General features: G+C 31.4%; 4 protein-coding genes and 1 long non-coding RNA gene across 6 annotated transcripts in view; 4 read left to right on the plus strand and 1 right to left on the minus strand.

Annotated features, from left to right (window-relative positions):
- PDS3 (phytoene desaturase 3) overlaps nucleotides 1-1758 on the plus strand; it is a 9825-nt gene extending 8067 nt beyond the window's left edge. For both annotated transcript variants that reach the window (XM_011001715.1, XM_011001714.1), the window contains exons 12-15: nucleotides 161-206; nucleotides 676-863; nucleotides 1174-1336; nucleotides 1521-1758. In XM_011001715.1, the coding sequence (XP_011000017.1) occupies nucleotides 161-206; nucleotides 676-863; nucleotides 1174-1336; nucleotides 1521-1580 (457 nt within the window). In that variant the 3' untranslated portion in view covers nucleotides 1581-1758. The remainder of the gene's footprint in view (nucleotides 1-160; nucleotides 207-675; nucleotides 864-1173; nucleotides 1337-1520) is intronic.
- Nucleotides 1759-2261: 503 nt separating this feature from the next.
- Nucleotides 2262-3602, plus strand: LOC105107693 (HVA22-like protein f). The gene is made up of 4 exons (XM_011001716.1): nucleotides 2262-2620; nucleotides 2730-2756; nucleotides 3119-3241; nucleotides 3332-3602. Exons 1-4 carry the CDS (start codon nucleotides 2562-2564, stop codon nucleotides 3492-3494), a joined length of 372 nt encoding a protein of 123 aa, XP_011000018.1. The 5' UTR covers nucleotides 2262-2561; the 3' UTR covers nucleotides 3495-3602.
- A 4294-nt stretch (nucleotides 3603-7896) lies between these two features.
- On the plus strand, nucleotides 7897-13380 carry LOC105107695 (Nucleic acid-binding proteins superfamily). The gene is made up of 10 exons (XM_011001717.1): nucleotides 7897-8282; nucleotides 8399-8558; nucleotides 9319-9380; nucleotides 10841-11000; nucleotides 11096-11216; nucleotides 12116-12197; nucleotides 12273-12376; nucleotides 12742-12820; nucleotides 12994-13044; nucleotides 13127-13380. The coding sequence occupies exons 1-10, from the start codon at nucleotides 7974-7976 to the stop codon at nucleotides 13208-13210; spliced, it is 1212 nt and encodes a 403-aa protein (XP_011000019.1). The 5' UTR covers nucleotides 7897-7973; the 3' UTR covers nucleotides 13211-13380.
- On the minus strand, nucleotides 11848-12115 carry LOC105107694 (uncharacterized). Its single transcript, XR_838931.1, has 2 exons — nucleotides 12031-12115; nucleotides 11848-11969 (listed from the first exon to the last, which is right to left on the minus strand). It is a non-coding gene; the product is annotated as an uncharacterized LOC105107694 (long non-coding RNA).
- A 3135-nt stretch (nucleotides 13381-16515) lies between the features above and the next one.
- Nucleotides 16516-19515, plus strand: LOC105107696 (oxidoreductase/transition metal ion-binding protein (DUF3531)). The gene is made up of 7 exons (XM_011001718.1): nucleotides 16516-16888; nucleotides 17007-17092; nucleotides 17900-17978; nucleotides 18061-18120; nucleotides 18332-18453; nucleotides 18567-18638; nucleotides 19040-19515. The coding sequence occupies exons 1-7, from the start codon at nucleotides 16577-16579 to the stop codon at nucleotides 19140-19142; spliced, it is 834 nt and encodes a 277-aa protein (XP_011000020.1). The 5' UTR covers nucleotides 16516-16576; the 3' UTR covers nucleotides 19143-19515.
- Nucleotides 19516-23464: the final 3949 nt, after the last annotated feature.

The raw sequence follows: 23464 nt of genomic DNA on the forward strand, positions 1-23464 counted from the left end.
GTCGTGTAGAGGTTTTCTTTCATTTACGGTCGATATTTTTCCAGTCCAACTATATGTTGAAGTCTTATTTTTGGCAATTACATTTCCTTTCTCTTTCTTTCCAAAATAAGAATCACTCTATCTCCTAACTAGTTTTATCTCTCTTGTTTATGTTGTGCAGGAGTCCACTTCTCAGTGTGTATGCTGACATGTCTCTGACATGTAAGGTAAAATTGTACTTCAATGTTTTCATTACACGAACCCACACATGTATATGCATGTGTTGTGAAATTCATGCACGAACATATGCTGAGTTGTGTCCTTGGCCATGACTATGCTAATATTTTCATATGGATTAACATAATTTATTGTAGCAGTATCCGGTCTTCATAGAATTTCAGGTACCAGGTTAACCATTGTAAACTTTTTATCATGTTCTAGACAAAATGTTGAATTCACCCACTCAGGCCCATTATAAATGGAAAGCAGCATACTATTTGCGCATGATGAGGTCCTTGGCCAGCTATTGGTTAAAATCCTAAGCAACTGCTGCTGTATGTCTCCATTCAGACAATGCATAAGCGTGTTTTATTACCTCAACTGATCAAATCCTCAAATGCATTAATTCTGTTCCTCCTCCCCGCCCATAAAAATAGTGCTTTCAAGTGTTTAACTCATTATTTACTGTTGGTACAGGAATATTATGACCCAAATAAATCTATGCTGGAGTTGGTTTTTGCACCTGCTGAAGAATGGATTTCACGCAGTGACTCAGAGATTATTGACGCTACAATGGGGGAACTTGCAAAACTTTTTCCTAATGAAATATCGGCAGATCAAAGCAAAGCAAAAATCGTGAAGTATCATGTTGTTAAAACTCCAAGGTTAGACTGCAAACCCTTGCATTTGGAAATACTCCATTGAGGGTGATGGAAGAGGGATTCCCTGCCCTCGTGTGACTGAAATAATGCATTAAAGTTGAATAACTGACCTAGTGGCATAGTATCTGACCTTTCATCGATCTTGCAAAAAAGTTAACAGCGCCATCAGGACCAGCACCCTTAGTAGTACAGTACATCAGTGCTTTTGATTGTTTTTCCAATTTCTAATTTACCTAGAAAACCTTAAGTGGTGAATGATACTACTGCTTGAATTTTCCTTTCCCCTCTAAGACCTTTCTGATAAATGTCTCAGGTCGGTTTACAAAACTGTCCCAGATTGTGAACCTTGCCGTCCCTTGCAAAGATCTCCAATAGAGGGTTTCTATTTAGCTGGTGACTACACAAAACAGAAGTACTTGGCTTCAATGGAAGGTGCTGTTCTATCAGGGAAGCTTTGTGCACAGGCAATTGTACAGGTACTCACTGTCTGATCTAGTATGTTCTTTCTGTCACGTCCACTGTGCCCACAACAATAAAGAAACGGAAAAGGAATTCATTTATGAACAAGAAATAAAAATGATAATGAAAAACGAGAAGGGAAGCATTGTGGCTAATGTTTTATAGAATACAAACTGATAAAATGCATCGACTTATATGCAGGATTATGAGTTCCTGGTTGCTCGGGGGCAAGGAAGGTTGACCGAGGCAACCATTACTTAACATCTCTGGAATTAGAGGGCATTGGTCTAAAGAATTAGGGCAGGTGGTTCGACAAAAAAAAAAGAACTTCCTGAAGCTTTCCATACATGCTAGAATTTGTAAAGCTCTTAAATGAAACGAATCTCTTCAACTGAAAACCTTCCGTTATATTAATATATGGCATCGTCTTCACATGATAGAATAATCATCTACCCTTTTTTTTTTCTTTTTCCTTTTCTTTTATTCTATCTGCTTGTATATCCATCGAAATTATATTTATTTTTGGATGATTTTAGAAGTATATTTTTCACATCGGTCTGAGAAATTTAATAAGTTTTTTTTTTCAGGATATTGACTTTGAATTCATGAAGCAAAGGAAGGGAATGAGTCTTAACCTCCTTCTCATTAAAATTTAATATAATAAAATATGAAAATCAATTCCAACTGTATATTGTGAGAATGAAATTGTTGATGACATGTAAAATCAAAATAACTATTTTTTAAAATTAATATCCAAATGTTTTTTTAAGCATCTGATTATTATTTTGAATCCTGTGCATGTAATCACCTTCTTCAAAGGCTTCATTAACAAGAAAACAAGTGAGGGCGCCATTGCCTCTCTTGTGCTTATGCACCAGTCTGCATAATTAAAAACCTGGTATGACTCTCCTTAATGGCAGCCACACTGAACGAGAGTGTGATCAAACTTAAATTCTAAAGATATGATCACTAGTGTGTAAATACAAACAATCAATATACTTAAATTTCTTGATACAGAAATTAATTAATTCCACCGAATCCTTTTGTTTTATATCAATCTTTCAACATCATAGAAAGCTGTGAAAAAAAGGTAAGATTTTACATAAGAAAGAAAAGGCAATTGTTATAAGAAGAAGCCATATATATATGGAAATTGTAGCTTAAATCGTTACTAATAATTTTACGTAGTTTTTTCAGTAAAATTGTTATTTCACGGGAGACTGTTGATTAGCAAGGAGGAGCATGGGTTTTCTTGGAGCAGTTTTTTCAGTTGTGAATGCACTCGTTCTACCACTACTAGGGTAATTTCTAGCATGCACCTATGTCATTCTTGATTATTATTTTCTTTAACAATATGTTGCATAATAAATTCTTCTTCTTTCTTTTTTTGGTTTTTTTTTCTGGAAACAGGCCTGCAACAATGCTTCTTTATCCAGCGTAAGTAATATAACATTTGGAAGTTTAGTAATAGTTATTTTTTAAAATAATTTTCACTTGGTAGTACATAAAAATAATGTTTTTTCATTTTTAAAAAATTATTTTTAATATTAGTACATTAAAATATCCAAAAATATTAAAAAATAAATTAATTTCAAGCAAAAGTTTTTTTCAAAATATCACAAGTTTTGTAACCAAGTTCCAAACGGTTAATTTCTCTAAAACCCCATCATTATTAATTTCTCTGAAAAGAAAAGGAAGAACTGGAAAGATCTAAGAAACAAGGTTAGTGTTTTCCCCTCATTAATTAAGAAGGAAAGAAGTTATCATGCATTAACATATACTAGATATGAACTGAACAGCTATGCATCAATTCAAGCAATTGAAAGGCCTTCACATCGAGACAACATGCAATGGTTATCATACTGGATTCTGTATTCATTTATATCCCTCTTCGAGATAACATTTCTGGTATTTCTTCAATGGTACGTGTAATTAAGTGCTAATTAGTACACAAATCTCCCAATAATATAAAAATACATTTACTTAGTTTTTTTTTTTCCTTTCTTTTATAGGTTTCCATTCTGGGGACTGATCAAGCTTCTGGTTCATTTGTGGTTAGTGCTTCCTGTTTTCAATGGGGCAACTTTTGTCTATGAGAATTACATGCGAGACTACAGAAAGCTTAATGGCTTATTAAACGACTTGAGAAAAATGATCCCTGGTGAAGGATTTTAATTAATTATGCCTTAATTCGATCGAGGAGAACAATGAGCATTGACAACATGTTTTAAATGTACTTGTAAGTAACGTTTTTTTTTACTAAAATCTGATCCAATTTCTTACCTTAACCCTAGAGATGTATCCTATGTATGGACTGGCTGGTCTGGTCACCATTGCAGACCAATAATATCAGCAATGTCTCCAAGTTTCAGTGTCTGTATCACAACAAGATTGGCAAATATGACCTTTTGGGCAAGCTGGCTCAAGAATCCAACAAGTTTCTACAGTGAAATCTTGCTTTATTTTCCAGGAAGGATAGATGAGAAGAAAGATCGGAAAATGTGAACGATGGAAAGGAAGGAGACGACCCTTCCTTGGTTTATACGTTACTCCCAAACTACGTATAAAAACACTAGACGAATCCAAATTAACATCTGAGAGGATAAAAAGGGATGAAGAATAATTTAGTCTCAAGCTATCCTGAGATAAAACTCCTGAGACAAATCATATTCAATATAAATTAACTGTTTATTTCTCTCAATTAAAAATATCATATTATCAATCATCTTGGTAAATAAACACTTTCTGCCATGGTTATAAGCTGCATCTGTTTTGAAATATTCATACATGAATGTTTTCCCATAAAAAGAAAACGTACTTGCACGGGTGCTTCTGCCATTTATTGAGAGATAAAAGGGAACAATCCTCCCATCTACCTTACAAACTTGAAACAAAATAGTTAAAAAGATCTTGATTGATAGCCCGCAATCTTCCTGCTTTCTTGGAATCTCTCTTGAATTTCAAGGATATTTGAAAATGTAGTAGTGCTTACTTTTAAAGTATTTTTTTTGTTAAGAAATATATTAAAATAATATTTTTATTTTATTTTATTTTATAAAATTTATTTTGAATACCACCTTATCAAAACAATTTTAAAACATAAAAAAAATTCTAAACAACCTTTTTTTTTTTTTTAATTTTAACCCACTTCTGTTTGGACCATGGGCTTTTTTCTTTTCGTACAACACATCCCTTTATTTTTCCTAGCTTACCATGTTTAGCCCCTCCCTCCATTCAAAATTAAGCAAAGTTAAACCTCTCTTTATTTCATATACTTTAACATGCATGAGGAAATATGTTCTTCTATTTACTGTGGCCTGAGACTCCTGAACACTATAGATTTATTGTGTCCATGAGCTTTTTTTAGGCTAATTTGACTAAAATTATTAAGTAAGGGTGAAGTTAAAAGATAAAGAATTAAAATGAAACATGTAAAGAAGATAAGTGGTATTTTAGGGAAAAAAAATTTGAAACCTTCAAATTAGTCCTCATTCTTTACTAATTATAACAATTGGGTTCCTTAAATTTTTTAATTTTCAACAAAAATCAATTTTTTTTTCCAAAACTTCATTTTCTTTTTTTAGTCTTTAATTTAAGAAAGAAAAGAGAAAATCTTCGGTTTTTGTTTCCAATAACAAAAATAATTGATCTTTAAGTCAAGTTTTCATATGATGAAATGAGTTCAATTTAGGTGTGTTTATACTTTAAAAATACCTAAATAAACAGATCTTAACTTAAGAAGATTTTTAATTTTGAGTTGATTTTGGGTTTTAATGTGGTTTGGGTCTTGTTTAGGCCATAAATTTATTTAAAAAGGTTCCTAATGTTCTTTCTAAGTGTTTTGAGTCAAAAATAGATTGAAAATAGGTTTTTAAATAAAAAAAACCTTCAACCTTAATTTTCTAGCCCCACAGTTCCTTATCTCTTGGCAAAATTAGATGATATATTATCTATTTTATTTTTTTCAAAACAAATAGGGCGAGTAACATATTAGCCTCCTCATCTATGATAAAAAAAAAAATTAATGACTCAAGTGTGTAGGCCCTTGTTAAATGGACTAAGCCCAACAATGTTTGCCATTTTCTTCTTCTTTTTTCTTTCTAATTTTTTTTTCATTATTATTTTTTATATGTATTTTTTTTAGATTTAAATTAATGTCCCTTCTCTCTTTTATCTTGTTCTTGTATCATCTTTTAAATAACAATTATTTTTTAATTATTTTGTATGTATTTAGTTTTTGAAATAAGTATTTTAATTCATATATGATTTTTTTATGTTTTATATAAATAAAAAGTATTTATTTTTGGATAATATTTCTAATATGTGTAATCTTATATAATATTTTTTTTATTAAATGCATACAAAATATGATATTTACCTGTTTGCGTCCACTGAACTTGTTTATTAAAATCAATAAAAGATAATAAATGTAAAAACACATATGATACATAGTGAATAAAATAAAAGGAAACAAAATTATGCATGGTCAAACATATTATATATATTATTTCAAAATAACTATTTATTTTTACAAGATAAAGCTTATCTGTATAAAATGAAATAAAATAAAAAATCAGCAAAAATTAAATACAAAACAACAATTTTTTTTTTGAAAACCTCTATTAAAAAAAGAACTTGCAAAACTCATGGTATAGATAATGAGATCGAGATAAACCGATGGAAAAGAAATTGAAAGTAACCATGAAACCAATGTTTTTTAAATAATGTAAAATCATAAAAAGAAAAGAAAAAAAAGGATTTCTAACTGTATTAACTTTTAAAACTTGTAACTCATGTCATTAGATTGAAAACATAACAAATAAAAAAATCATGAAGCCTAATCTCGAATAAATCAAACACCGAAAGATATAATTGGAAAAATAATCAACCATATAAAAAATTATAATTAAAAGAATGAGAGTGAAAAAAATAAAAAATAAATTTGAGGGCATCAAAATAATTTAAATTTAAGAGTTAAATTGAAAAGAAAAAAAAATTAACAAAAGGAAAAGGAAAAGAAAATAAAAAGAATGGGGACTAAATTGGAAGAAATAAAACAACATAAGCTTTGATTGAAAGATCAAATTGAAAACAAATAAAACTTTAACAAAAAAATCAAGGATAAAAATGATAAATTAAAAGAATAAGGAGCCAATTGAAAAAAACAATACATAACAAATTGTAATTTAAGGACTAAATTGAAAATATAAAAATTTCTTTCTAAAAGGGCTAAGAATGAAAATGAACAATAAAAAACATAAGAGCTGGAATTGAAAAATGAAAAAAAGAAAAAGAAAATAGAAAGGATAGACATACAATTTTTCTAGAAGATAAGAAAAAAGAAGGATGGAAAAAAAAAACTACTTGTAACAAATCACCTTTCATCCATGACTATATGCAAGACTAAAAGGAAAAAAATGTATTAATACTTTAAAGGACACGGTGAAAAATCAAGTTTGGCTATCAAGTAACGTGGCACATGTTATCTAAAAAGCGTGAATACTATCCACAAACTTACGTATAATAAAAACACATTAACAACTTTTCTGGTTTAAAAATTAAAAAAGCAATGTAAAATTGTCAAAATGCTCTCATTACCTTAAAAATAAAAAACAAGCTAATTTGAAAGGACTAAAATACTAGTAAATGCATAACTTATTTTTTTTCTTTTTGAAAGCAAAGATGTATTTTAACTGTAACCTAAAAAGGAAAAAACCAAAAAAAACTCTTAATCAATAGCTTAGGTATTTTTTTTTTTTTTTTACCTTGGAGGTAAAGAAATACTTTTATTGTTTTAAAGTTTGTGAAAAGATAAATATTATTTGGTCAATAATTCTAAATTTTGTTAATCTTGTAAGTAGAAAAGCATTTTCACCATGCAAAATATTAAAAAAGACTAACACATTCTCAATTAATGTTAATGAACAATGAATCTATTTAAAAGATTAAAATACCCTCAAGACTAAAATTTTTATTTTTCAACTCAATGATAAAAAAATATTTTTATTGTAGTAATCCATAATAATGGATATATAGCCACAATAAAAAAACTCATACCCTACATGTGTTTTTTTAACAAAGTATTAAAATGTATTTGTTTTTATATTGAAAATCCACTTTTGAAAATTTTTAAACTTTATTTTACATAAAAATAACTTTTTTAAGATTTTGAATCTATGTTTACAATTAAAAAAACCACGTCAATGTGTTTTTGTTAATATATTTTTTTTCTAATAAGAATATTAGAATATGTTTGTTTTTATATTCAAAAAATGATTTTAAAAATTTTTAAATTTTATTTTGGTTAAAAATATTTTTTTTCAATTTAAAATTATTTTGGTATATGAATTTCAAAAATATATTTAAAAAATATTATTTTAATATATTTTTAGATAAACAATACTTGAAAAAATAATAAAATTTCACTTTCATAAATAAATTTGATCATATGACAAAGAAAAAAGAAAAACTATTTGTGGGCAGAGATTTGACACCTTGAATATTCAATTGAAGCTGACGACCACAAATAAAAAAAATAAATAAAAAATCTCCAAACTGAAGCTTGAGAAGTGGAGTGTTATTATTGTCTTTGTTGATAACCCAATCCAAACCAAATGCCACTCTCCCTGCTCTCAAGTTCTCCACCCATCAACCATGCCAATATTCTCTGTAACTCAAGGATCACTCACACTTGCAGGCCTCTCTGCCTTTCTCTCACAACACCATCATCATCATCAACAACAACAACAAATCTTCGCTACTACTGATCATGCATCTCCATTTTTCACTTTAACCTCTCCTCTCTTCATTCCTCCTTCAAGAACTAGACGTTCAACTAATAATATTACTGCTAAATTCTCTGTCTCTGCCAATGCCAAAGCTGAAAATTCTAGTGAAACAGCTACCACCACTGCCACCGACGAAGTTCTTGAACCATCACCTGATGATTTGCGACAGGCTCGGGTGTGTTGTTTTGCTATCTTTATTCTTGTTTCTTGCTTGCTTCATATCTTGAAATTTCCATTTTTTTAATGTTACTTAATGATAAAAACTAACACAGTGTTTGTACAAAGAAGTAGAGGTCTGCTGATTGGAAGGCGGTAAAGGCATACTATGATGGTGGACACATCTTGCAGGGAAGGGTTGAAGGATTCAATGGTGGTGGCTTAATTGTTCGTTTTTATTCTCTTGTGGGTTTTCTTCCCTTCCCTCTGTTGAGCCCTTCACATTCTTGCAAAGGTACTTTGCCCTTCACTTGCTTTCTCATTGTACTGGGTCTCAGAGCGTGCTCTCTCTTTTCACATAAATTTGATATCTGGTTATGCAATTACGAGTTTGCGAGTTATTACTTGGTCAAGAGTACTTGCAATTCATAGCTGCTGGATTTTGTACTCACTTTATCATCTCAACTCAACTTGTTGTCTCTGAAATCATCTTGAACCGAATTCTAAACTAGGTGGGCACACATTTGCTGGTAGAAACCCATGTTTTTGAAGTAGTTCTTTCTTTTTCCCACAAGAGTAGCGAGTTTAGGACAACAAATCAATGTTCTGATCATTTCTGTATTATCTCTTACTTTTGGTTTTGCCCTTTATTATATAATGGGTATTTCGGCAGCCGAATACAATTTGACTTGCCTGCAATTTTTAACTAAAATGATGATATTGGGTTACAGGGAATGCTGTGATGACTGTTCTTTTCACTTTTTTATATGGAAAAACATTAGCAGACAAGGTGGAATGTTTTAAGGAGGATTGGAATTTGAATTTTGATTCTAATGTTTTTCAGTAACTCCTATTGAACTTTGCAGTTCTCCATTTATGTAGGCTAAGCATCACCTTCGCTGATACTCCTAGAAATTTCTCTGTTTTCCTTGTAACTTCTCCTTTTCTATCATACATTGGCATTTTCAGTGAACTTCTGCTTTGGAAGTGGAGTAGTGACTGAGAGCTTGTTGCAAAACTATGTCTTTCTGATTTTGTGATTACATTTCATGTAGATCCACAGAAGACTATCCATGAGATTGCAAAAGATTTGACTGGTTTACTCATTTCCGTGAAGGTAATGATTTTCTTCTATCTGTTTTGCTAGAATTGAAGTGCAAAAGAACTTAATTTTTCCTCATGGGGGTGTTAGACTTTATTTAGTTTTATAAATGCATGTAGCCTGTAAGCTTGCACATGTCTTTTGGTGTACCTTTGTCCTGTTTTCGTAGTTATTAAACATTGCCAGGAACATGTAAATGAAAATCCCATGACCATATTTGCTGTTTTCCTTTGTAAAACAGTATGATGGATGTGTTATATATATATATATGTATATATATATATATATAAGCGATTAGAGGGGAAATAACTCTTCTCTCTCAAATTAAGGAAAGTGACTTTAGCATAAAAAACTTAAAATGGGGCAAGGTGGAAAATATTATGATATTCTTGTGCTGAATCAAGCCCTATTTGGCTCTTCCGTGAAGGGTCTTGTACTGAAGTCCTGCCAGTGTTTTGCTAACAGTCTTGCATTATGCAAAGCCATGATTTTGGATGTCTTTCAAATGCATTTTGAAAGGCCCATTCAATTCATGTTAAAAAAATTTCTTTGTGATCGAGCCATTGAGTTATCACATTTCCATTATTTAATGACCATGGCTCATGATTGCCCTGTGATATGGACAGGCACTGTGTTTTTTGACCACTTCTATTAGGTGACTAGATCATTGTTAGGAGTATCCTTTTGGTGGCGTTTGAATTGTGTTATCAAAACCATGATTCTAAGTGTCTTGTAAATCCAAATCATGGTTTCAATTTTTTTTTAAATCAAACCTGCTTCTTCTTCTTTTTAACTCTCCCACAACTTCAAACACAATAGTTTAAACGAGCAAATGTATGCATAAATGCAGTGTCCAATAGGATAGAGAGAAGTTGAAGCCTAGCAAAGAATAAATGCAGAACTTAATATAGTATTTAAATACAAAATGACTACAATAAGAGAAAATTAGTGGTTGATCAAACTGATGAGTTTCAGCATTCCAGATGATGAACACCTTACTTAGCAGTGCTTAGATTTATTTCTTCTTGAACTATAGGTTTGTGTTTGTTATGATGATTTTCTGAAGATTTTACTTTCTTCACTTAACATTGACTTGGAAGAAGTAATTGCTGAACATGGAGGAACTGTTTGCTAGTGATGTTGATGTACACCATTGAGCACAAAGATTCTGTTTTATTTTTAAAACATTAACACCCCCCCACAACCCCCCAAATAAAAAACAATTGTTTTTAATCTCAATGGTGATAATAAGAAATCTAGAACACCTGAAATAAAAGTGAAAATGGTAAATAGCAGACTTTCTTAGAGAAGTGCTTTTCATCTCATGTCAAGATGCTTCAGTTCCTCCTGATACGTTTCTTGTAACTGCTTTTCATCTTGCTCCTTGTTCTTTTTTTCCCTGCTTCTCCTTGCCTGGTAACAATTCGACATTTCATTCAACTCTAGTGATGTTGGTATACTTCTCAAACATTTAGGTAATCCACGCTGAAGAGGAGAACAGGAAATTGATATTCTCTGAAAAGGAAGCTGTCTGGTCAGAGTTTTCTAAAGGAATTAATGTAGGGGAAATTTTTGCAGGAAGGGTTGGTTCTGTTGAGGACTATGGTGCTTTTATTCACTTGCGTTTCCCTGATGGTAGTCACTTTCTCTGTTTGTATAGCCTTCTTTCTGTCCATTGAGATTTATAATTTTGCAAGAATTATTGGTGGCGTCTTGAAACTACAATACAGGTCTGTATCATCTCACTGGACTAGTACATGTGTCTGAGGTTTCATGGGATTTAGTTCAAGATGTAAGGGACATCCTTAATGTTGGTGATGAAGTAACAGTCAAAATCATTGATATAGATCAGTAAGTCTTTTTTGCTTCTCTCCCATTACTATTTGCATTGAATGAATTCTCAATGAGACATTTTCAGTAGCATGCAACCAATTGTTCCTTGTACAGTACTAAAGTGCCCAGACCTTTATTTGGTGTGTACGCCATGGGGTGTTTTATTGCTTTGAGGATGTTATAATCAGAGTTTAAACACAAGAACATGCCAGTGAAATGCGATTTTCTTTTTTTTTGAAAATAAGTTTTCAGAATTTGATTGACGATCTTATATTTTATTTTTGTAATGCAAGGTCCTCTTCCTCTCTTTTTTTGCATAAAATTGAATCCTTGTGGCATAGGTCAATGGGTAGCCTTTTAATTACAGGTTTCATTTTTACACCTAGTTTGTGTCTATTCAATCCATGGGCTATTGATCCAATCTACTCAGTTTCCTTGTGTGATCAATGGACATACCTTTTAAGTAAGATCATTTATCTACCTGGTATGGTTCCTTGTGCATGAAGGTCCTAAACATCAATCCTAGTTACCATAACCTGAGAGGATTCTAAAAAGCAGAGAATTGAGAATACTTTAAAACATACACCGATTAAAAAGTGAAAAGGAAAAAGCTGTTGCTATATAGAGTTCTAACTCTTGTTTTCTTTTGAAGAATTAAAATGTAAACGTCAAGAAATTTGCATAACAATCCCTATGGTTCCTTTATGACTAATCCATTCTTTATCATATCATTAAAGTCTATCTTGATTGGTTTTCTGAAAGAGGACATGGCTAATTCATTTTTCTAGCTTAGCATTACCTACATTAGGCAACCTAATGGGTTGGAATCAGCTTAATTGTCACCGTGTTTGTCTCTGATCAGCTGTTTTCCTTTACTTTGCCTCTTACTGTAATATTATAATTGCAAATAAATGCAGGGGAAAGTCAAGGATTACATTGTCAATCAAACAATTGGAGGAAGATCCACTGCTAGAAACTTTGGACAAAGTGATTCCTCAGGTTTGTAAGACTACGTTACATGCTCCATCTACATAATTAAAGCTTCTATTTTGAATGGATATTTATGTATTACAGGATGGTTCGATTACTCCTGATCCTCTGAGCATGCACAACAGCATTACTATTGAACCTCTACCAGGGCTTGAATCAATATTTCAAGAGTTAACACGTGAAGATGGGTATGGTTTTATCCTCCATCAAAGAAGTTCATTCTGAAGATTTAGGGTTTGATTGCAAATATATCAAACCAAAGTTTCCTTTCTCAACATGAACGTAATTTCCAAGCTTCATAAATTATCTGTATCCGTCCTCATATTATTTTTTAATCTGTTTTCCTTTTAGCATGCATCTTTTATGAATCTATGGGACTTTTATATCACTATATGCCGACCCTATTTCATTTGAGACTCTTCTATGAATAAATGGTTTAACTCCAACTATGAGTAGACTTTAAAAATATTTACATTTCCTTTTATACTCATTGAACTTACCATGATTCAGAGTAGCAACTTATTCGGCTTTTCTTTGTATCATTCTTGTCCAGCATAGATGAGATAAGAATTAGCAGACAAGGGTTTGAAAAGCGTGTTGTTTCACAAGACCTGCAACTTTGGCTTTCGAATGTGAGTTGCTCCCGTTTAGGCGACACTATACCGTGTTTCCTGTGCTGTGTGCTCATTATATTTTATTATTCTCATCCCAAAATCATTCCAATTTAGGCCACACTATACTGTGTTTCCTGCGCTGTGTGCTCCTTATTATTTTTTATTATTCTCATCCCAAAATCATTCCACAGGCACCACCTATAAATAGGAAGTTTACCCTCCTTGCTCGTGCTGGAAGGCAGGTAGGATATGTTTGTCTTTTCACCCCTCCTCGTCGATATGGTCTCCCTATCTCTCTCTCTTATTAATTTTTGTATAATTCAGGTGCAGGAAATACAGCTGACAACAACACTTGACCAAGACGGTATCAAGAAGGCATTGCAGCGAGTGTTGGAACGAGTTCCATGATGGAGATTCTTGTATTCCCAGTTACTTCATGAGTATTCTTTTCTTTGTTCTTTTTCTCCTTTTCTTCTGTATAGATGTTACTGCATACTCAAATTCAGCTACTGTATGTACAGTATGTTGTTCCAAAAATTTTCTGATTTATAAATTATAAAATCTGATTCTTGTTAGAAGGGTGTTGATTTTTCCGATAGATGCTGCTCTACCCGCCTGCAAGAAGTAGAATATAACCCATCTAAGAAGTAGGCAAACTATGCTTCTTGTCCCCTGATCTAAGATGGCTTTCAGAAAGTTTTCGACAACTAGCAGGTGTTTTGATACGGTATAGTAAGTAACGAGGGACATATCAGCAAGTGGTGCTTTCTGGACTTGGGAAAAGTCTGGCTTCGTCTAAGTAGCTGGGTGCACAGTTCTGGTTGCTGCGTTAGGTGCAAGTAAAATTTGATCCAAATTCACTTAGTACAAGGATCCACCGATGTATAAATTGCAGCTAGAGGCAGTCTCTTTTTTGTCTTTAAAATGAAGATATTTGCCCACCATTATTTATAAAGGAGATTATAACAGTAGGAAAGAAGAGACAGCAGTGGCAACGAAGTTGGAAGCGATTAGTGCTTCGCTTGGAGCTTCTTCCACCATACAAGAAGACAATGAATGTATTGATAGTATTGCAGGTCACAGATTTCAGGTCACCTGATGCTGCTTCGTCTTCACATGGTTTCTATTTGAAGAGTAGTTCACTAGTCTTTTTTTCCCAACGCTTCACAGCGGTAAATACCCGTGATTCACAACGGCCGGTCAATTTTCCTTTAAACATAAAATCAATGCTAAGAAAAAAATTCTGTTAACATAAAAAAATGTTAAGAAAATAAATAAAAGACCCGTGTCATCAATCAAATAGCAAATCTAATATATAAATAAAAAATATAACAATAAAATATAAAATGATGAAAAATAATAACAAAAAAAGGTTAAAAATAAACAAGATCTTGTTTGGAATATTAAAAAATTCAATGTTAAAGGTAAAAATAAAAAAAACTCAGTTAAACAAGGTTAAGTCACAAATTCCATGATAACTAATATAACATCGAGATAATCTTAGTAAATTTATTGATGAACCTTTGAGAGCTTGTTTCTTGCATTTTGAAATCTGAAGCAGTCATATATTTTTTCTTTTAACAGAAAATGTGGAGAATTGCTTGTATCCTGGGACCGATAGCTGCCATTTGCTATGTATGAACAATGCAGGGGGGATACAATTGCCCATGTCCTGCTGGGTATTATAGAACTTATAAACAATGCTACCAACTCAGATCAGAAACCAAAAAACCTAGATCTATTTGTTATAGGTATGCAGATTTTGTTACTGTATCATTTTTCCTCGTGTTAATCTATATTATTGTTCCAATCTGAAGCAGAAAAATGAGCTTTCGAATGTACTCGGTTCGACCATACGGTACAATCCTACGCATTTCTATGTGGGAAGCTGTCATGCATTTTCATTTTTTTCTATTTCCAAGCTCATATACATAGATTGGAAGGCTTGACTTGAATAAACTTGACTCTATATATGTGGGTTTTTCAGTATGTAGATCCGTTCTTGGATTAATGTTGCTTCTTATCGGAGCATTGTGGTTGTACAAGTTGATTAAAAGAAGAAAGGTGATTAAGCTGAAGCAACTGTTTTTCAAAAGGAATGGTGGGTTATTATTGCAGCAACAACTTTCTGCAAGTGAAAGCAATGTTGATCGAACAAATTTTTTTGCCCCTAAGGAGTTGGAGAAGGCCACAGACAACTATCATGAGCATCGAATTTTAGGCCAAAGAGGTCAAGGAACTTTTTTAGAATGTTGACAGATAGAAGAATTGTAGCTATCAAGAAATCAAAGGAAGTGGACCAGTGCAGACTAGAAGAATTTATCAACGAGATTGTAATTTTGTCACGAATTGGCCATAGAAATGTTGTTGGTTATTTGGATGTTGCTTGGAGACCGAAGTTCCTTTACTAGTCTATGAGTTCAACCCTAAAGGAACTCTCTTCCAACATCTACATCATCCGAAGGGAGAGTTTCCTTTTACATGGGAAATTTGTTCAAGGATTGCTGTAGAAGTTGCTAATGCTGTATCTTATCTGCATTCAGCAGCTTCCATACCTGTTTATCATCGCGACATATAGTCCACAAACTTACTTTTAGATGATAAATATAGAGCCAAAGTGTCAGATTTTGGAACTTCAAGATCACTTGCCATTGATCAAACTCACTTGACCACTCTTGTATCGGGAACTATTGGCTACCTTGATCCAGAGTATTTACAGTCAAATCAGTTAACCGAAAAGAGCGATGTACGGACTTTGCAACCCCAACCGGAGATGTACAGAATTTAGCAGCATATTTTCGACAGTCAATGGAAGAGAATCGTTTGTTCGAAATCGTTGATGCTGGAGTTCTCAAGGAGGGTAGAAAAGAAGAGATTACAGCAGTCGTTAAGCTAGCAAGAAGATGTTTAGACTTGAATGGCCAGACAAGACCCGGCATGAAGACTACCGCAAAGGATTTGGAAATGATCAGAGCTTCACAAGGAGCTTCTTCTGCCATTCAAGAAGAAACTTGAAGGGGTTGATTACACTGGAGGTTACATTACTGTGCCATGGAATGCTTCATCAACTGCAACTGGACAATGTTAGAATACTGGCACTGTATCTGTGCAAATAGATAGGCAGCCACATCTACTTTAAAATTTCCCTCCGATGGAAATGTTGGCCCTTTTCTTCAATGACGACTCATCGCATCAGCTAATAGAATAAATTATTTTTCCCAGCCTTGGACTGTATATATATATATATATGTTGGTAACTATAAGAGATCAGTGTTATTTATGTTCTTGACCAATGACATGATTTTCAACTGTATGAATCAATATTTTTCACTCGAATAAACATTAATATTGCAACTAATTACCCGAACTAACTTCCCAGGTCACGTATTGCATGTAACACACTGAATCCTTTCCGGTTTTTTTGTGTTTCGGCAACTCAATGCTCAATTGAACTCGAGCGACTGCACAGGAGGATCGAGAATCCGAAGCATCGAAGATCTCAGCTGGCTATAAAAATTAAGAAACATTCTTTAAAGTGTCATTAATTCTTGGCAAAATGTCAAGAGGATGCATATCTAAGCACTGTGTATTGGACGGAAATTGGATTTAGGGATCATATTAAAAATGTTTCTTGAGTAGAGGACAAGACTAGAAACAATCAAGAGTACAGGGACCACATAAATATAAACCTCTCTGGTTGTAGGCTTTAGCAGGGGGGGGAGGGTTTATCAGAAACAAAAACGACTGATGTTCTAAACCACCCCCCAAAAAAAAATGCTTATCTTGTCATCCCCTCTTCAATCCCAGAGCTTTGCCTTATGGTGCCAAATATCTCCACACTCCAACTCTTTGCCTCCATTTCTAAAGCAGAAGAAGAAGCAGTCTAAAATAAACGACACGCCACTGATCCTTAGGAATCATGCTCATACAAAGAGCACAAAAAATGACATTGATTTTGACTTCCAGAATGACTTTCCATCATCATCGCATAATCCAAGCGGAGAAGAAAAGGATTATGATAAAGACCCTGAATTTGCTGACATTCTTGGTTCTTGTCTTGATGACCCTCTCAAAGCTCGCTCTAAAGTATGTTCATCTTTTTTCTCTCTCTCTTTTATTAGTTTTTTTATAGTTTGTGTAATGAATATCACTGCCTTGCCTTATGTTAGTTGATTAATGGAAGTGAGCAATAATGGGTTTGTAGATGGAAGAAAGATTGAGGCGTAAAAAGAACAAGATTTTGCACGCAAAGACAGGTTCTGCTAAACCCATGAAGGTTACTTTCAACAAGTAAGATATTCAATCTGTTTAATAAGCTGATTCCTTGAGAACCCATTTGTTCAAAAACTAAGATTATCGTGTATTTCAATTCTTGCTTTGCCTGGTGATCGTCTTGGTGTTTTTTGAGTAAAACAGAAGATAAAATCTGCTGGTTTATTTGCAGAGCATTTTGAAGGGGGTTAGGCATAGGGAAAAAAGAATTTGTCTTGCTTCATGCTATAGGTGTTCATGTCGAAACTTAAGAAACTGATATTTGCTATGACCATGACACAATTTGTTTGAAGTGGTAGTTTTACAAGTCTATTTATGCAGGCTTGAGAGCCATTGCAGAGCGATACCCCACGCTTTCACTCAGCTTATGGTGCAAATTCTTCATAACAGTCAGGAATCAGGATGCATGTATATTTGTATATTCTGGCTTGTAGACTTGAATTCATAGCAATTCATATAGGCTTTAATATCAAAATTTTCTAAGATAATGATGCTTGCTTGTGAGTAGGAATCGTACTGAACACTATTTCATGAAAGTAACTACCGAATCCACAATTTACCCAAGCATAGATGATGCGGTCTATGGTACTAAATCCACCACTTTTATCAACTGATTTCAAATTTCCTTGGTTCTTATAGCTTTTGTAATTTGAAGGTCTTTGAGAACTGCCACTTTTTTAGCATGGTTAAATTATAATTACTCTGGCCTTTCCTATTCTTCATGATGCCTGATGTCTCATGTGAAAATGTCACTTGGATGCTTTTCTTTGACATTTCCTATTTAGCTCCTGTTTTACCAACTCACTCTGTGACCGTCATCTCCAGATTTGATTTCTCAAACTCGTATATATGGTTTGAATTCTACAATGCGCCATTGGAGAATGATGTGTCCTTAATTTGTGATGTAACTTCTCTTTAACTCTAGTAATGGTATTTTGAACTATTAAATTAAATCACTGTGAAGCTTATGTGGCATGTTTTTGCAGACATTTCGATCATGGCATATTGTTGGGCGTCTTGGTGGATGCAATTCCATGAATATGCAAGTACGTGGAAAATTTTCTTTCCATAAGAAAATATTGAGAAATGGTTGATTGTATTGCATGAAAAGGTGGTGTAGTGGTTGAGCATGGTAAAGTTATATTCTGCCTAATGGAGAGCACTTAGTTGCTAATTAAAAAATCATATTAGCCATTGTTGCAACTTACTTTCTTCCTGGCACTAAAGTTTGTTTTTCCTGTGTTTCTTACCTTGCAGCTGTCACAATCAACTTTTGAAAAAAGACCTAATTATGATGCCATTCAGGGAGCAAATGTGACACCAGCAACGCTTTACAACATTGGAGATTTTGAGATTCAAGACAACTTGGCACGCATATGGTATGAGGATCATTTCATAACATGGTTAATTGGTTCAAGAGTACTCTTTTTCACCGTAGTGATTATGCTTCTTCTGATGGTTCTTGCTCATGGATGATGTTAAAATATAATAGGGTAGATATTGGGACAACTGAGCCGTTGCTTCTGGACACTCTGATAAATGCCTTGACACAAATAAGCTCTGAGTAAGTTATCCATATTTCTGTTTTTTTTTCTTAGAATTTCTGACGATGTGCCATAATTCTTCTGAAACTTTAATGAGATAAAATTTAACGGAACTGTATATATCCTTGCACAAAAATATGAATTTTCAATTTTCATCCCAGACTATGATTAATGTGTAGTGCCAACTTCATAGTACAAATACTATGTACAAGCATGTTGTGAGATTCACATAAGGACAATGTTGATGTCTAGGATTCCCTTGCAGCTTCAACTGCTTTCTTTTGCTTTTATTCGTGCTTTATGTTTTTTATTGTCATTTGTTGGGTGCTGAGGTCCTTTTCTGTGGACTTGCCGCCCATTTGAAAAATAATAAATACATGCGTTTGTGCTTACCTTCAACCGGTTTGTGCTCCTTCAACAGCTATGTTGGAATCAAGCAATTGGTGTTTGGTGGATCTGAATTTGAGAATTGGAAGGAGAACTTAACTTCGGAGTATGCAGGTTATAGCGTCCACAAGATTTAGCATCTGCAAGTGCATTCATTCACACTTGTGTTTTGTTCAATGCTGAATATGTCAGAAAATCATGAAATCTTTAACATATTTTGAAACTGTTGTGTGAGGGTTTGTGCATGTTACTGCCATTGATGGGGGTCTGACTGGAGATGGTGGTATGCAATGTGCATGTTGCCGCTGTTATGTAGGTCTGACCAGAGACGGTCGGATGCAATGTACTAGAGGTTAACTGTGTTTTATTTTTTTTAATTACTGGAGGTTCATTAGTTGATACTAAGGGAAGCTGTTCAAGCCTTCAAGGCAGTAGCCGTCTTTAATATAATGAAAACAAAGGATTCCCCAGATTTGATTAATCATATAATGCCATATTGGATTCTCGTCACTTGCTATTTGTCATCAAGGTGGATGTGGCTGGATAAGAGATGCAGCTATTGAATCTAATAGGTTTAAGGATTATATACTAGGGTAAGAAGGGTTTTGGGACTGTTTAGCAAATGCATTTATGCATTGTTATTGTCTTTGCTGTAGCTATTCATTGGAATAGTGATTTGACTAAGTTAACCCATGCCTTTTAATTAGGTATTGGATGGAAGGTGGTCTTTCATGATGATATAATTATCTTTAATAATTTGAGAAGGGTTAGGTTAGTTATTTTATTTTTTCACATTAAAATTATTAATTTACTTCAAAAAATAAAAATTATTGCCTTTCAATTAGAAGCATTATAGCCTTTTTATTTTTCTGAAGTAGTTAAATTAATTTGATGTATTTAAAGATAAAACCAATATAATTCTCTCTAAAGGTTTTTTTTTTTTACCATGGTTTTTTTATAATATCATGATAGTTCAAGCACAATATTGTATCTTAATAAATGTTAAATACTTAATAAAAAAGATTTATTGCAGTTTACTATTGGTGTCTATTTTTTTCTCTTCTCTCTCTCTTCATATAGGTTCTCTCTCTTTTCATATAGAATTTATCGGCAACTCATTAAAAATTTTAGAAGAACCTTTTAATTTGTTAATTTTTTAAACTTGAGTTCTGTTTTTTTTATTATAATTTTTTATTTTAAATAATTTATAAAATTGATATGATTTTTTTAATTTTATTTCCTTTTAAATTTTTCATATTTTAGATGTAGTTTTTATTTTTTTTTGTCTCACCCTCCTTTGATATTTTTTTCTATAAAAGTTAGTCATCATTCTTTTAATTACTATTTTTTTAACTAGATTTTTAAATTGGTTCCTAACAAATTACTTAATTAAATTTGGATTTAGAATTTCATGAATTACAAGTTTAAAAAAATTAATTAGGTTTAGGGAGTTTATTTGGATTTACTTGGTCTTTTATATTTATTTATCTTAGTTAATATTTTCTTATTTTATCCTTTAATATTTATTTGGTTGTACATTAGGTTCTATTTTTTTAGTTTGTTTTCTTGTGGAATTTTTTGTTGGTTTTTCAAATAATTTGGTTATCTCTAGTTTTTTTATTTATCATTCTTTGTTAGTCTTTTAAGATAATTCTTTAAATTGATATTTTTTTTTTACTCCTTCATTCAATATTTAAAATTATTTTTTAAAATAATTTATAAGATTAGAATTTTTTATTCTATTTCATCTCTCTTTATTTTTTTTTTATAAAAAATTAGTACTTATTCTTGTTTATTTTTATGTATTTACTTGAGGATTTTTCTCGGGTTTAGAAGGTTCTTCTAGAATATCTAGGTTTTTTTGTTCCTTTTTTTTAAGCTAATTGTTTTTTTAGTTTTATCATTCAACATTTATATCATTAGTGATTAGGATTTAAATTTGTTTTTATCTTTTTTTCATATAATTTTTTAACCATTCTTTTTTTTTTCTATGGTTTTACTCTTTTTTTTGTTGAACATATATCAATCTATTTTTCTCTGTTGGATTTATGCCCTAAATGATATATTAAAAAAAATATTTGTGTCATAAAATTAATTAATTTTTTTAATTTCATTTCTTTTTATTTTTTAATCTTTCAATTTTGATCTCCATTCTTATTACTATTTATTTTATTTAGAATATTTTTTAGATTGTTTTCTTTTTACAACTTCATTCTCACTAAGTTTTTTTTTTCTTAACAAATTTGTTCTTAATTTTTTTATTACTATCTTTTTTGCTTTTGCAATTTTTTAAAATCATATATTTTTTTATAATTTTATCCTTTAAAATTAAATTAGTTGATAATTAAGCTTATTGATTAAACCTAGGTTTAAGATTTCACATATTACAAATCTTATAGATTAAACCATGTCAAGTAGGTTTGTTCATGTTTGATTTTTTTTTTTCAATTGATGTTTTTTATCTCTTTTTCTAGAGTTTTGAATTATTATTTTTTATGATTTGCCTTCTATAGGGTTAGCTTTAAATTCATACCGAAGTCATTAATTTCCAAGATTAATACAAATTGATTTTTTTATAATTAATTTATTTCATTTTTATTATTCAATATTTTATGTATTGAAAATTGATTTTTATGTTTTTATTCTCTTTTTTTTCAAGTGGACTTTGTTTTTTCATGTTTTTTTTTCTATGAAATTATTCCAATCTTATATCCATGATAATAGAATTTATAAATTAATCTAATTTAATTGAGTTTTTTTTTATATATAGTTTTTTTCCTTTAACATTAGGATTAGTAAATTAGGATTAGTGATACTCTAGATGATTTTAGGTCGAGTCATTAATTTTCAAGATTAATACAGATTGATTTGTTTATAATTAATTTATTTTATTTTTATTATTCAATATTTGATGTATTAAAAATTAATTTTTATGTTATTATTCCTTTTCTTTTCAAGTGATCTTTGTTTTTTCATTTTTTTTCTGTGAAATTATTTCAATTTTATGTTCATGATAACAGAATTTATAAATTAATTTAATTTAATTGAGTTTTTTTTTTTATATAATTTTTTCCTTTAACATTAAGATTAGTGATACTCTAGATGATTTTAGGTCAGGTTTTTTTTATCTATTGTTTACCAACTAGTCCGATGATTCAAGTCTTAGATTTTTTGTTCCTCAGCATTTTTTTCACGTCGAAAAAAATAACTAGTCCGCGGTACAGCGTGGGCTCCAAATCTAGTTTATTCCCTATGGTGACTTTAGCTGGTATTTCCTATTTATTATGTTTAGTGAAAAAGAGTATACGCAGGAAAGTTGGAAAATAATCGAGTTTGAGAAAGGGCTCTCTGAGAGCTGCCAAGATTTCAAACAAATTGTTTTTACTAGATTTTCTTAATGGATTTTAATTTAATCTTTCCATCCATACTCTCTTTTGTAAGCTTTGAGTTTGTTCTTGTAGCAATTATACTATTGGGATGATGGCAGCTTTTGCAAATCAGGACATGCTCGATCGTTGTCAAGCTATTGGAGATCAGTATAAAGAGTTCTTTTCTGAAGACACTACATCTACAATTATTATTATTAATTATTAATTATTAATTATTAGTTATTATTATAGTTTTATTAAGAAAAACTAAAAGATATTGAATGGTTGCAGTAAAGATATGAACAACCAATTGCGCCGTTTTGAAACAGCAAGTTTTTGTATCTTTGGCTTAGAAAATGTAATAGGGATTATTTTTTAAAGTAAATTTTATTTTAAAATTTTTTATTTTTTAAAATTTTATTTTTGATATATCAACATAATTTAAAAATATTAATAAATTAATTTAAAATAAAAAAAATTATAAGATTCAAGCTTTATAACAAACTGTCTCTTATTTAATAAATGAATGATTTTTTATTTTTTTTTGTAAATTTGAATTCATTTTGGGCATTGGTGTTGGAGGTTTGTGTGTAATGGTGCTTGAACTTTGTTAGTTTTAAAATAAGATCTTTATACGTAGGGAGAGAATCGACAATAAAGAAAAAAAGAATCGTTTTTCTTTTTAAAAGCTTCTAAGATGATTAAAATATGTCTTGAGTGGCGTTATCAGATGGGCTTATTAAGACGTCAAACTCCTAAACTTGTCAGTTAAATAAATAAATAAATCTAATTTTTTATAGTTATTTGTTAACCAATCTGGAATTTTACAAAATTACATCCTAAAATTATTTTTTTAGTTTTTTTTAAAGAGAGAAAACAAGTTGCTGAATCCTATTTGAAAAAAAAAGTTGATGTTGAGAAAAATTTAAATTTCAAAAACAATTGATTTTTATGTTAGATGATTTAATATGATAAGTGAGGTTATGCGTACATGTTTTTATATTGAAAACACCTAGAAAACAAATCTAAACTTAAAAAGATTTTTTATTTTAATTTATCTTGAATTTTAGACTGATTTTTATGTGTGTTTT

The sequence above is a fragment of the Populus euphratica genome, unplaced genomic scaffold, assembly GCF_000495115.2.
Source record: "Populus euphratica unplaced genomic scaffold, PopEup_1.0 scaffold170.1, whole genome shotgun sequence".
NCBI classification, from domain to species: Eukaryota; Viridiplantae; Streptophyta; class Magnoliopsida; order Malpighiales; family Salicaceae; genus Populus; species Populus euphratica.

Coding starts and splice junctions, on each gene's coding strand:
- LOC105107693 (XM_011001716.1), top strand. CDS start 2,562: ATGGGTTTTCTTGGAGCAGTTTTTTCAGTTGTGAATGCACTCGTTCTA. Junction 2,757..3,118: donor ACAATGCTTCTTTATCCAGC/GTAAGTAATATA, acceptor TGAACTGAACAG/CTATGCATCAATTCAAGCAA. Junction 3,242..3,331: donor TTTCTGGTATTTCTTCAATG/GTACGTGTAATT, acceptor TTTCTTTTATAG/GTTTCCATTCTGGGGACTGA.
- LOC105107696 (XM_011001718.1), top strand. CDS start 16,577: ATGCTTATCTTGTCATCCCCTCTTCAATCCCAGAGCTTTGCCTTATGG. Junction 17,093..17,899: donor ATGAAGGTTACTTTCAACAA/GTAAGATATTCA, acceptor CGTCATCTCCAG/ATTTGATTTCTCAAACTCGT. Junction 18,639..19,039: donor TTGACACAAATAAGCTCTGA/GTAAGTTATCCA, acceptor CTCCTTCAACAG/CTATGTTGGAATCAAGCAAT.
- LOC105107695 (XM_011001717.1), top strand. CDS start 7,974: ATGCCAATATTCTCTGTAACTCAAGGATCACTCACACTTGCAGGCCTC. Junction 8,559..9,318: donor CCCTTCACATTCTTGCAAAG/GTACTTTGCCCT, acceptor CATTTCATGTAG/ATCCACAGAAGACTATCCAT. Junction 9,381..10,840: donor GTTTACTCATTTCCGTGAAG/GTAATGATTTTC, acceptor TCAAACATTTAG/GTAATCCACGCTGAAGAGGA.